The following is a 14402-nucleotide window of genomic DNA, read 5'->3' on the forward strand; positions in this document are numbered from 1 at the left end:
AAATTTGTTTTCCTCATATGTGTTTTCAGGAGAGTAAATGTATAAAATTAACTTTCACATCATCTTTCTTTACCTATGTAAAATAATTGAAATGATTGTTTATGAAAAGGAGGGAGGCAACATTATCCTTCAGCAAAATAAGTTACTGTCTACCAACAAATTCAAAGGACAGCCTTACCACTCCCTAGAACTCTCCTATGCATGTAGGGGAAGAAAAATATCTTTTCTTCTCTACTTTTCTAAGTCCTTGGCTTAGGCCCCTGTAACAGAAGACAAATTCACAAGAGAAAAATATACAAATTTATTTAATATAAGTTTTACATGACATGGGAGCCTTTGTAAGGAAAACCTAAAGAAATGGTTAAACCTGGGTGTTTTTAAGCTAGGTCTGATGAAGAGTGAACAGTCACAGGAAAATGTGATAGGGCAAAAGGGATTTGAGCTAAGTGTAGTAGACTTTTGTAATAAACTGAGGACAACTTAGCAAGGCCTGTCCATTCAGATTCCTCTTGGTGTTCCTCTGTCTTGAAGATAAGGATGTACCTATCCTCTGGGTATAAGGAGGGCACTTCTCAGTTGAAGGTTTTATGACCTGATTCTTGGGAAGGTCAGAAAGTCCTTTCTACACATGACATTTCTCAAATTTCTTCAGCTTAAGATATTCAGTATGCCAAGATGCCGTAATTTAAGGTAGCATGTCCTGAACCCCATCACCTGAAGTTCTGTTAAAGCTTTAGTCATTTAGCTTGTGATATAAATATTCCCACTTAAAAATACCCTGCAAGAGGTCATATTTTAATCTATTATCAGTTTTTATGGTTGTAGGTGAGGAGAAGCATGTCAACAATCTGAGGGAACTACCCCTAACCTCAGTGGGGACCAGTAGGGAAGAGGAGTATAGAAAGGGAAAGCTGGAGGACATGAAGATACACTTCACACACTTGGCAATAAAGACATAATCCCAACTTTACAATAAGAAGGAACCCTAGAGATAATCAAGTCTACATTCTTAATATTAGAGCTAAACAGCTTGTATCAGGGAGGCTAAACAACTAAGTTTTTGTTGAAATCCTATTTTATTTTTGTTTTTATAAGAAAGAAACATGAATTGTTAATCTAGGTAAAGGTTCGGGTCAGTTATGTTTGTTCTTCAATACATAATGGTGATTTCAGAGCAAATAATAATTGAATATTTGAATAATTGAATATCAATAATAATATCAATAATTGAATATTTTAAAGAGGCAATAGAAAATGTTTCTCATGTAGTGGCATAAATTTCATAAGTACTAATATTAATTGCTTTAAAGATAATACACAATTTAAACTGTTGTTTTCTTTAATATTTCTAAATATTTAGAGTTTCAAATTTTCTGGAGTTCATATTAAGTGTGGTCTTAGCAATGTAAATGTGGGTCCAACTATTATCTATGAACATAAATACTTCAAAAGAATATATTCTCATTTCCTTGAAGTCAAGGCTTTTTTTGCAGCTTTATTTGTAAAACGCTTACCTTTTTTTTTTTTTAATATCAGAAGCTATAGGAAAGACCACCTCAGGCTTAATTTTTTTAATTTGAAAAACACATAAACTCAGTTGTTTTCATTATTACTCCACATTATTCCTCCTTAGTAAATGCTAGTATTGCTCTTGTCTCTGTGTCCTGAAGAATTAACTTCTAAAAAAGTCTTCAAAGTAATATAGAGATAGTTGTGTTCAGAGCAAGATAGATAATGTGGAGGCTTAGTAAGATTTTTTTTCATCCCATTTGGATCTAGGTTTAAGCTACTTGAATTATAATTTCTATCCAGTTGTATTCCCATATCTGAATGGCCCTTGTATAATGTGGGAATATATGATAGCCTCTACTGAAAAATATCTCCAGTGTCTGGATTAATAGTTAGTTGTGAGAAGTACATTAATTGTTAAAGATATCCTATTTGCTCTGACACCCATCCATTGCCCCAGTTCCTGAGTGCCATCAGTCTCATTCCATCAGCCAGTCAGGGCTTCCCTGGTGGCGCGGTGGTTAAGAATCTGCCTGCCAATGCAGGGGACACGGGTTCCATCCCTGTCCTGGGAAGATCCCACATGCCGCGGAGCAACTAAGCCCATGTGCTACAACTACTGAAGCCCGCGCGCCTAGAGACCATGCTCTTCAACAAGAGAAGCCACGACAATGAGAAGCCCGTGCACTGCGAGGAAGAGTAGCCCCCGCTCGCTGCAACTAGAGAAAGCCCGCACATAGCCAGCGAAGACCCAACACAGCCAAAAATTTAAAAACAAATTAATTAATTAATTTTAAAAAATCGTTGAGTCATTCCTGCATGAGAACCTGCTTTGCTAGGTTAAATCAGAGCCCCTGCCCAACAGGAGCTCATAATCTTGTGGCTAAGACACGTTAGATAGATAATTACAATACAGTATGAAATGCTCTATGTCTGAGGCATACTCAGAAAGCCATGGGAATATAAGGATGGTCACCTAAGCCAGGTGATGCCTGAAATGGGTCTTGAAAGACGAGTGGAAGTCACCCTAGCAATGAAGAGAAAGAGGACATTTCAGACTGAAAAAAAACATAGTGTATGGGTGCACAGAGGGTGAGGAAGACACATTCAGGGAATTACAATTACTCTGGATGTGCATGGCTGGAATATATGATGGTGAGAAGTGAGACTAAAGTAGACAAAGGCAGCTTATAGAGAATGTTGCATAACATGCTAAGAAGTTTGGGTTTTATTCCATAGGCTGTGAGAGTATTAGAGAATTTTAATTAGGTAAGTGGCATGCTCAGATTTGTGTTTTAGAGAGATTAATGCAGTGGGAAGAAGGATGAGAATGGAGGTAATGGTGCAGGCAAGACTAGAAGGATAGAATCACCCAAAGATTTGATGTGCATAAATATTCCTTCATATTTGCAGTCACAGAGAGTGAAGTCTCTAGCTTCACCCTGAAATAACCTAGTTTTACTAGGCCCTTTGGGTTGGTATCTGTGCTGGAGAAAATCCAGGAAAATGACTTCTGTAGCTGTTTCTTTCTTTTTTTCTCATACTGTATTTTGACAAAAGAGAATTCTATATCATGGCACTTACAGGTATTGATAAGTAGTGGTGCCACTAGCTAGGAAGGCCAGGAGGCATTTAGCGTATTTGCAGCTGCCACTAGTTACTCTAGGTTTGACACAATTCTGAAATCTATTTACTCAACAAATATGTTAGATGTATTCTAGATACTGTATTAAGCATTGTAAGAGTTTCATAGATCAGATAAATACAGATCCTTCCTATAAATTATTTAAAGTCTTGGTGGAAGTCAGGTACATTAGTATGTTTTATTTAAAATCAAATTGCTATCATGAGAGATATACAGATACTGTGGGAAGGGAAAATTTCATGGAGAAAACTCTCGAAGCATGGGTAATACTTGAACACTCAAAATTATGGAGAAAAGCTATTTAGGCAGAGAAAAAGACAAGAACTAGGCAGAACATATACTGGAAACAGCATGTAATTCAGTTTGGCTGGGATTGAAGTAAATAGTTTGGTTCTATTCATAAGGGCTGAACTGAGAAATTTGGGCTTTGTCTTATAGGCAGCCATGGAAGGTTTCTCAGCATGGATGTGATAATCAGAGCTTGTTTCAAAATTTTTAATGTAACATCGTGAATAAAATGGATTTCCAAGGGAAAAGATGAGAGTTGGAGAAAACAAAAAGCTACTGCGATAGTCTAAGTTCAAGGTAGTGAGTGTCTGAAATAGGCGAGTGAAAATGGGACTAGAGATAGGAGGATGCTATTTATTAGTACACTACAGTTGAATGTTGCCACTATTGAGATGACAAAAATGAGGTTTTAGACTGACTTGGGGACGGTGGTGCTATTCAAGGAAAGCAACAATAGATTTAGCAAGAAAAAATGGTATCTAAAGATATAATTTTTGTATCAGTTAATGCTATTTAGTTATATAATAGGAAACTTTTGGATTTTGATATATTAATATTAAAGGTATAACATTTAGGGCTTCCCTGGTGGCGCAGTGGTTGAGAGTCCGCTTGCCGATGCAGGGGACACGGGTTCGTGCCCCGGTCCGGGAAGATCCCACATGCCGCGGAGCGGCTTGGCCCGTGAGCCATGGCCGCTGAGCCTGTGCGTCCGGAGCCTGTGCTCCGCAATGGGAGAGGCCACAACAGTGAGAGGCCCGCGTACCTCAAAAAAAAAAAAAAAAAGGTATAACATTTACTTTGAGCTCTTTAACACTAATTATAATTAGCTAACATAGCAAACAGACAAGCCAACATAAAAGTACACATACCTTCAGAAGTGCTCTGGTAAGATACTAGTATGCTTTGTATAGAGGTATGATGTCACTAAGTGAGAAATGCTGTGCTCTTTTAGGATTTAGAAAACATGAGATTATTTGTGTTGAATTTTGAGCCATTAAATATTTTAAAGGAATTTAAAAATCTTTTAGTAAAGTGAAGAATTTTTCTGGAATATGAACATTTATCTATGTAATTTACCTATATGGTGTACCTATGTTGTTCTTAGAACTGATATATTTTTCTATCTGCTTGATTAAAGTATGAAGCATCTACTTGTAGTACTTTTATATAGACTGACTTATGAATACAGGAAAGTCTTCGTATCTTAGAAACCTACAAGATAATGCATATCATCATTACCTGTTAATATTGTTCTAATAAACCAACTCTTTTTATCACAAAAAAAATTTAAGGTACAAACACCTGACTTGGTGACTGCTATAATAACAAGATGCTTTTCTGTTTTTTTTATAGCTACTATTATTCCATGGAAGAGATTTCATTGTAATTACTGCTGACTTCTTTAATCATATCTTGTATTTTTTAATTCCTTCAAAGACATCATCAAAAATCCTAATAGCAAAAATGTCTTATAAACATTGAAAGGTAAAAAGCTAGTGTGTGTGCCATTGTTTTTTATTGTGGTTTTTGCGAAAACCAATCTGAAAATTATGGTGGACATTGTTATAAGTACACTGTCAAGATGTATATGTGATCGGGACTAATTACCACATAAATACTTGGGCTTCTATTGCCTTAATACTCTCTAAACTGGGTACTTTGAAGCTGAAGCTTTTTAAGTTTACAGTATAGTGTCTGTCTGTTGGGACCTCTTTAAGTGTGGGTATTGTTTACCCCATGCCTGTGCTTATGCTGACAAGCACTGGCTTTTCTAAATGCAAAAGGCAAATGCAAAGAGTCCAAATTTTTGTCTAGAATATGAGGAAAGCAATAAAGTAACAGTCGTAATCCTAAAATATATATTGTTGCATGTTCATCTCTAATACTGCCTTATTATTAAGAACTTACACATACTTGTCTTCCACTGCAGTACAAGGAAGTAAAACTTACGTCCTTAGAACATGGAGAAAGTGCTTATCTCAGTGTATTCTGTATCATTTTGCTCTTCTTGCCATGTTTTGCCCAGGATTAATCAGAGTCACTATATGTCAGAAATCAACTTCTGTTTTACTTTACGTATTCTGTCCAATTAACACAAAATGTACAGAATCTATTCTGTGCTCATTTTTCAAACACCTAATATTTTATTATGATTATGAAAGACTCAGAAGGTTAAAAATAATATTCAACTGCCTACCTTTACAGTATAATCTGACAGCCTCTCATGTGTTTAGAAATTGCCTTAAAAAGTTCTACTTCATCATATGATGTTTGTGTCACATGAGAATTTCTAATGTAGGCAGTGAAATGTAAATAATTACCAAGGAAACAAGATCCTTAAATAACCAAAATTGTCTTCATCGTCCAACTTACTTAAAAAGAAAATGTTCATTGTAAATATATTAATGTGTAACTAGGCCAGTCTCATTCTCCTCAGCTATTTACCAGTCTCACAGTTAAGGATAGCTATTTACAGGTTTGACCACCCTGTCTACAAGCATTTGTGCTTACGCAATCTTATTTGCACTAGAATTTTTATGACAAGAGTGTTCTTGGATGAGTGCTTTTATATGTCTTCCAGGATTTTTTTGCTTGAACTAAACTAAGAATAGAGAAAGTGTGGTTTAAGACGTTTTTTTCTTTTGTGTCTTATCTTCCAAAGTGTTAAGATAGCCTGAAAAATGTTTGAAAAAGTTTTGCATTTTGGATTATAACTTTTCTCTTACCCAAAAGACTCTGTTGCAATCTTACTTTGTCAAGCATTTTAACATTTAATCTAGTGGGTTTTTTAAAAACATCAAACCATAAAGCACAAAAGAAAATTCTAGGATAAGTTTATGACATACTTGTATGACATACTAAAGTGTTCTTTAAAAGCACATAATAAATTCGTGATATTGAACTCACAAAATCATCTAGATGCTTATCTATGATTTTAGATACAGATATTAGATATTGGGTATTTAGATACAGATGGGTACTTTTTTTAAACCAAATATTTATAGAATTTATCTTGTAAAATAAATAATTTTATTTCTAGAGTCACTAATTTTTTAACATGTGGCTGAATAAAATATATATACAAGGCACTCAAATGTGATTTTACATTGTTAAGCTTAACACAGTCTGAGCATTGTCTTTTATCTTTTATTTTGATTTTGAAGGGAGAGAATCTAACTGGCTCAGCCTATCTGACACAGGATATCAGCCTGTGTCAGATATCCACCTTCACTCATCCCCTCCCTCCTATCCTGTCAGTCCAGATCGTGGCAGGATCACCTGATACAAACATGACAGCCTAGGCTCACCCTTTCGTCAGGGTCAGTAGTTGAGTTCCTTTCAAACAAGAAGGTGGGAGGTGGGCAGGCAGTGCAGACATGTCTGCTAGAGCATTTGACTAGGATAGATTTGTATTGCTTTTGCTATTCAAAAAGCACTAGAAAGGAAAAATGTTCATGGTTGATACTGGCTGTTTGATAAACACAGAAACTCTCTCTGCCAGTTGATTCAGACTAACAGATGTAGATATATTTGCTGAGAATAATTGAGTTGTTAGGTTCAGAGTTTCTGAAAAATCAAATATTTTTATTTTAAGGTATGTCCTTATTAAAGATTAAAGTGCTATCGGAGTAATTATATGCTGAGGACAAAGTCGTTTCTGTTCATGAAAACTGCAGTTGATATTTTGAGTATTGAGTAATTATAAATGTTTGAAATACTAGTGCTGATGAAATTCAAGGGTGATCTCCTTATGATCATAAATTCTCTGTTCATTCTAAAAGACGCTAATTAAACAGTATACACTGGGATGATAATATTTATTCTACCTCTCATTACATTTTTCAGAACTTTTTATGTCCTTTCCCTCATTATTAATGCCAGATGCCTTCTTTAAATAAGAAAGGATGAAGCAACAGCTGACTAGAAATTTAAGATACGTGTTCAACCTCCACCATCATTCTTGAGAGTAGGAGCCTCTAATTTCTCCTCTCTCCATTAATGAGGGAAAAAGAGAGACAGAGAAACAAGAGAAGTAGTATTCTAAAGACGAACCTTCAAACTGGGGCAACTGAGAAACTGTCATGTCAATAAATAATTATAATTTTCCCCCTTCTACAGGAATGTCAAATGAGTCTTTTTGGGGAGATGGGGAATATTCATTGCTTGTGACATAACTTTTTAAAACTCTATGACTTTTCCATTTTATAAAGAACACACATCTAAAGTGGAAGTTTAGGGGAAAATGCTTCTATTGAACACAAACATCTCTTCATGGTCTTTATCAGTGATTGTTAGGGAGGAGATGAGATACTGCCTACACGTCTTATAAACTAATCTTTACATTCACTCCCCTTCTAACCTTTCTCCACATTGTTGCCAAAGTGCAAATGTGATCTGTTACTTCTCTGCTTAAAATACTTTCTGATTTTCATTGCTCTACGATAAAGACCAATATTAACAACATGATCTGCAAGGCCCTGTATGATCTGGCCTCTGCATCCATTTCCAGGCTCATCTTATCTCATGCTGTCCTTGTTCTCTACACCAGTACTGGCCTTCCTTCCTTTCTCCTGATTGGTCATGTTCCTCCCCAATATATGCCTGACATTTCTGCCTGAAAAATGTTTGTCCTTTCCGCCACCCTATACCACCTCCATTCCATCCTGTTGCCTAATTAACTTTTATTAATTATTCAAATTTTACCTCGGCCATCACTTAGTTCCTTAGTGGAAACCTTTCCTGTCCTCCCCAAATTGATATATCCTAACAAAGCATCATATACATCTCTCTCAGAGCAGTTTTCGCGGTTCTTATTTTATGCTTTTTTGAGAAGTTATTTGATTAATAATAGTATTTCAGAATCTTCCTCTACAGACTCTATGTGAAGAATCATCTTTTTAATTTCACTTTTTAAAATTGTACTTTTAAATTACTTTTGAAGGAATATTTTTTTCTTTAAGATCTTATATTTCTAAATATTTTAAGCTTAACACAAGCTTTTAATTCCAAAATTACAATAGTCAATGAAATCATTAAAACCCTTCTAAAGTACAAATATAGTAAAACATCACCCCCTTTAGAGAACATAAAATTGGAAAGAATTGAAATAGCTAAGTTTACTTGAGAAATAAACCAACAACAGAAATGTTTCCAGCCAGTGCTAATGACCTCTAACAATTCTAAATAGAGTCCCATTTAGCAGTTGCTTGCCCAAAGTAGATAAGCTTTTGCATTATCAAGTTAGATCTGAGAATACCCATTTGGCTGTATTTCAGATCTTTAAAATAATCATAATAATAGTAATGAACTGAAAACCATGAATATTGTACAAGCTATGTGACTGCCATTTATTTGTTGCATTCTGATCACTTTCACAATACTTCATTTAATCAGGAAAGTCTTTATATCTTTGGCTAGTCTTCTTCCTTTTACTTGTTCATTGCATTTTCACATTTAACTTTTTTTTCTGCACAGGTGCCTTACCTTGTTTAAATAAAATACTCATGTGAGCATGGAAGATGTTTAGAACTGTCAAGTGTTCAGAAAAAAAAAAAAAGTAAAACTGATGCATAACTGAAGTAGTAATTAGTAAAAGTTTATTGTGCACACACCAAAAGACAATTTGCAAACCAGGAGCAGTGGAACCAAAACATGGAGTGAGGCTCAGAGGTATATTGTTAAAAAGCAGCAGTGACTAATTTTCAGCAATTGGTTACAATATTAGAATTTTCTTAAATGAAAGGGAACTGGTTAGTGATCATCTCATATCAATTTAGGGAAACAATTTAAGTTTCACTTATGATTTTCAGAGACATAAACAAGTGACCCAGGTCAAGTTAGCCTCACTTGTCTTGCAAAATAAGCTAAATCTTCGCTTGTATGATTAAACTGGTTTCATCTGCTTGGAATTTTCAAGTCCGGTCTCCATTTGTGTTTGATTTTAATGGTACTATCTTCTGAGAATCAATTACCTCTGTGAGCTTCTGTCACACATTCAAGTCTGCACACAAATGTTTTCCTTAACTTTTTTTCTCAGTTTTATTCGGGGTCACATTTCAGGCAGCATCAACATTCCATTCAGCACTGCATTTACTGCGGAAGGGGAGCTTACCCAAGGACCTTACACTGCCATGCTCCAGAGCTTCAAAGGGAAGGTCATTGTCATTGTGGGGAATGTGGCAAAGCACACAGCAGAGGTAAGTGTACGCAGAAATGTCATATGACATCATGATGAGCTTTTTACCTGCCCACTGCAACAGATTGTCTAAAAGTGTATTTCTTCAGAAGCTGGTTGCATATCAAATGAGCTTTGAAGATCTGTCTATAGTCTTACATAAAAGAGATTGTCTACCTTTTCCCAGTAAAAGAATTCAAGCTTTTTTCCTCATTGTGCAGCATCAGGGTCAATACTAAGCTTAGGAAACTTCAAATGATAGCCTAAGGAGTTTTGTTTTAGTTTTGGTGTTTTCATTTTTATCTACTTCCTGAAATTACAAGAAGTAGCTTCAATTCCTTCCATTGTAGAAAAACACTGGGGCTTGATTAGAGGTTCTGAAAGCTGACCATGATAGAATTTGTTGTATTTGGGGGTTTTGTTTACTATAGGCTCAAAGCTTTATGATGATAGAGAATTCAGGAAGGATATCAACCTTCAAATATGAGGACTATGAAGTAATAAAATGACCTCGCTCTCTTCTGGCTATGTTCTTAAACATTTTGAAAAATAAAACAAATAGTAGCTTTTGGAGGTTAAAAACATCACCTTTATTTTTTATAAAAGGCAAGTTAGAGAATAGGGGGTATGAGAGCCAAAGGGGCTTGTTTACAAATCCCCCTGTCAAACTTATCAAAATGTACACTTTGAATATTCATGTTGTTATATGTCGATCATAGCTCAGTAAAGCTGTTTTAAAAAAACATATCTAGATGTAGGCAACATTAATAAACCAGAACAGGCCCTTTTTCTAAAAGGACGGAAGAATCTGCCCCTAGCAAAGTAACAGAGATAGTTTCCTCCCTGCAGATAGCTTATGCAGATAAACTGAGTAATCCAGAATGGTGATCAATGGAAGTGAGAACTTTAAGACTTTTGGTCCTAGACCATTTTAAGCATCCAATAATCCTTGTCTCAGAAGTACAGAACTAATGGCAGTATTGGCTTTTGACACTAAATTAAAGCCATCCTTGATGGAGAAGCTTAATTGACCAAACTAAAGAATATCTGAGTGGATATTAGCTATAAATCTTAAATCACTCCCCTTCCTTTTTTTTTTTTTTTTTTTTTTTGCGGTACGCGGGCCTCTCACTGTTGTGGCCTCTCCCATTGCGGGGCACCGGCTCCGGACGCACAGGCTCAGCGGCCATGGCTCACGGGCCCAGCTGCTCCGCGGCATGTGGGACCCTCCCAGACCAGGTCACGAACCCATGTCCCCTGCATCGGCAGGCGGACTCTCAACCACTGCACCACCAGGGAAGCCCAATCACTCCCCTTCTTTTACATAACTGTATCTAGTGTCTGACAGGGAATAATCTAAATATATCTGTTTCAGAGAAAGTCAGTATAGTAAATGACTAATATGCAATTTTAATAAGTAAATGAGGACATTTAAGAACTAAAGCCATGGTATCTGAATTATTTTGATGTAAGTTTATTATCATTATTATTATTTTACTACCACCACAGTACTGCTGCTACATTAATCTGTATTGTCATATCATTCCAATGAAAAATATCCATTTTCAATTACAATGCATATCAATACATTCAACCCATAGAAATACTGTTGAGAATCACATATTTCTGGATTCCCCATAATATATAACCTTAGGAAGAAATCTTTACAGTGATAATAATCCCAATTATTGACTGGTGTTTGTGTGCTAAGCACCGTGATAAGTACTTTCATATGTAATCTCTTTTTATTCTTCATAACAGTTCTATGTGGGAGGCATTATTTATTCATATTTTATGTATGAGGAAAACTGAGACTCAGATTTTATCTAATTTGTTTATGTCAGAGCCATGATTGCAACATGAGTCTATATGACTCTAAGCCATACCCTTAACTCAGTGAGCAAGTAAGGCTTTTGAGTGAATGCTGCCGTTTGTCCTGTGTTTTAAAGATAGACTTGTTCTGATTTCTCGCAGATCACAATAGTTCCTCCCAGGGTATGAACCCAAGACCTGAAATAAACGTTTATGCTCTAAGTGCTAACAAGCTTAAGGCTTTACTTTCATAAAGCATTCACCATTTGGAAGATGTATCTAATAAGTGGACCTGTATAACTGAATCTTCTTAAATATGTCAAATGTTTCCAAACATCCCACTCATTGTATTAATCTCCAGATTTATGTTTATTCTGATTTTACTTTATCATAAAGGTCAAAACACATACACAAATAAAAGGATAACTCATTTCTTTCATTAAATAATAAATTATAAACCATTTGTCATGTTTTGAAATGCTAGTCTATCACAGTGTGAATAAATTTAAAAGTTCAACATGTGAAGGAAATCTGGGAGCAAGACTATTTAGATGAAGTAATAACAGTATTTGAAAATAATGGTAATAAATAAAGACCCATCACATTCTGAATAAATTAGCCAACGTCTTGCTTGTCAGAAACCAGATGCTATCATGAACAGTTCCTTCTTCCTCAAACTCACCATGATTATTCATGCTTGTAGACAAGTGACTGAACAAATTGTATGCTCAGTTATTAATGCTTCAATCCAACATCAGGAAATAATTTTTGAGAAACAGTTTAAAATATTTGTATAGAGATGTGTCAACTGAAAAAAATGTGCAGTCTAAAATTTGAGAATTATGTTTTATTCAGTGGACTTACTGAGGACTTAAGCTGGGGATATAGCCTCTCGGATAGCTCTAAGGGACTGTTCCAAAGAGGTAAGGGAGGAGCCAGGGTATATAGGACTTTTTGCTAAGAAAAAAAAAAATGTAGTTGAACATCAAAAGATTATTGCTAATCACAAAAACAGACATCTCAAGTTAATGATTTTAGTGCTTTTCTGTGTATGGGAAGATGAAAGAGTCTGGGCTTATTGAAATTATTCCTTTGATATGCATCTTAACTGCCTTGGGCCACTATCCTGTTTTTCTCCATCCTGAATTCCCCTCAGGGTGCATCATCAGGGGCTGCTGCAGTGGCTAATGGCTTTATGGCTGCAACATCCTTTGTTTACTGAAATGGCTGGTGACATTCTTTATCCACAGGTGTACATTTTTTAATATAAATTTTATTTATTTATTTTTGGCTGCGTTGGGTCTCCCTTGCTGTGGGCGGGCTTTCTCTAGTTGCGGCAAGCAGGGGGCTACTCTTCATTAGGGTGCACGGGCTTCTCACTGCAGTGGCTTCTCTTGTTGCAGAGCACAGGCTCTAGGCACTTGGGCTTCAGTAGTTGTGGCATGGTGGCTCAGTAGTTGTGGCTTGTGGGTTCTAGAGCACAGGCTCAGTAGTTGTGGTGCATGGACTTAGTTGCTCCGCAGCATGTGGGATCTTCCCGGACCAGGGATTGAACCCGTGTCCCCTGCATTGGCAGGCATATTCTTAACCACTGCACCACAAGGAAAGTCCCACAGATGTACTTTTAATAATTTTTCTCATCATGGGGCTAAAGAGAGCTTTAGATATTCATTTGCTTATATTGTTCCATCATCTTTTTGTCTGCTGTACAGATCTGTATGACTTTACTAATGCTTCTTCCCCTCCTCACCCTCCCTCTAAGTTGGAAGCATCTCAACTTAAAGCATATTTACTGAATTCTACTGTGTATCCATGGTTGTACTGGATATCTTCCACTTGCCCTACCCCCCATCATAGATCCATTCTCCACACTTCTTCACCCTGCTCTCTGCCCCAGATGGCTGACCTCCATGTCTTCTGGCTTCCAGTTGTTGAGCTAATGGGGAGTTCTGACAAGTTATGGGAAGGAGGGAGGTCAGGATATTTATCCCCTTGGATTCTTCCCTCAAATTTTTCTCGGTTTTGCTGTGTTCCTCTACTAAAGGTTAACACCGCTCTCCAGTAAGCCTTCTCTACACCACTCTCTTTCCAGCCCCCGGTCCCTTTAGCTCTAGGGGTGGCAACAGCTCTGCTTTTTTGTAGTGCAGGTTTACTACACCATCCTTATGGTTCTCTTACATCCCACCCATACCCTTGTTATTAATCTCATTGTAAGTAAAACCCCCTCAATTTATCCTCAGGGCTTGTTGGAACCCTGACTGTTACAAGGATACTATTTAAGTGTATGATTTTTTTAGTCAGACTACATTAACTGCTCTGTTCTGTTTCTTACTAGCTGTTAATTTATGCAAATTGCTTAACTTCTCCAAGTCACCACTGATTCCTTTATAAGATGGGGAAAATAATACTTACCTCATGGCATTGTTGTGAAGATTTCAGATTAGGCAATAAGGTTCAGAACAAAGCCTGATAGTTATAGGTACTCAGTTGATTTCACCTATTAATTTTATTTTCCAGCACTATAATTTGCATATATGTGAACTTAATAAGTACTGCTTTATGTATGATGATAGTATAAAAGTTCTAGAGTTTGGGAGTAACATCAGCAAAGTGGGCAGCTCTAATCTCCCATTCCTCCACAGAAACATTGAAAACAAGTAGAATCTGTACTTTGTTGAATAGAAGTGGCAAAAGCAGGCATCCTTGTCTTCTTCCTGACCTTAGGGGAAAAGCTTTCAATCTTTCACCGTTGAATATGATGTTAGTTGGATTTTTTCATATATAGCTTTTGCCACATTAAGGAAATCCTCTTCTACTTCTAGTTCATTGAGTGTTTTTATCATGGAATGATATTGAATTTTATTAAATTTTTTTCTGCATCAATGGAGATGATTATAATTATGATTTTCCCTCCCTTCTATGAATGTGGTATATTATATTGATTGATTTTCTCATATGTTTAAATATCCTTGC

The 14402-nt window shown here is 36.2% G+C and overlaps 1 protein-coding gene across 4 annotated transcripts in view; it reads left to right on the forward strand.

The window, feature by feature from the left end:
- Window positions 1-14402, forward strand: part of TBCK (TBC1 domain containing kinase) — a 231950-nt gene that overhangs the window by 195547 nt on the left and 22001 nt on the right. For all 4 annotated transcript variants that reach the window (XM_082606857.1, XM_082606856.1, XM_082606859.1 and 1 more), the window contains exon 25: window positions 9480-9639. In XM_082606857.1, coding sequence (XP_082462983.1) covers window positions 9480-9639 — 160 coding nt within the window. The remainder of the gene's footprint in view (window positions 1-9479; window positions 9640-14402) is intronic.

Source organism: Mesoplodon mirus (assembly GCF_964341445.2).
Source record: "Mesoplodon mirus genome assembly, chromosome: 2".
Classification (NCBI taxonomy): Eukaryota; Metazoa; Chordata; class Mammalia; order Artiodactyla; family Ziphiidae; genus Mesoplodon; species Mesoplodon mirus.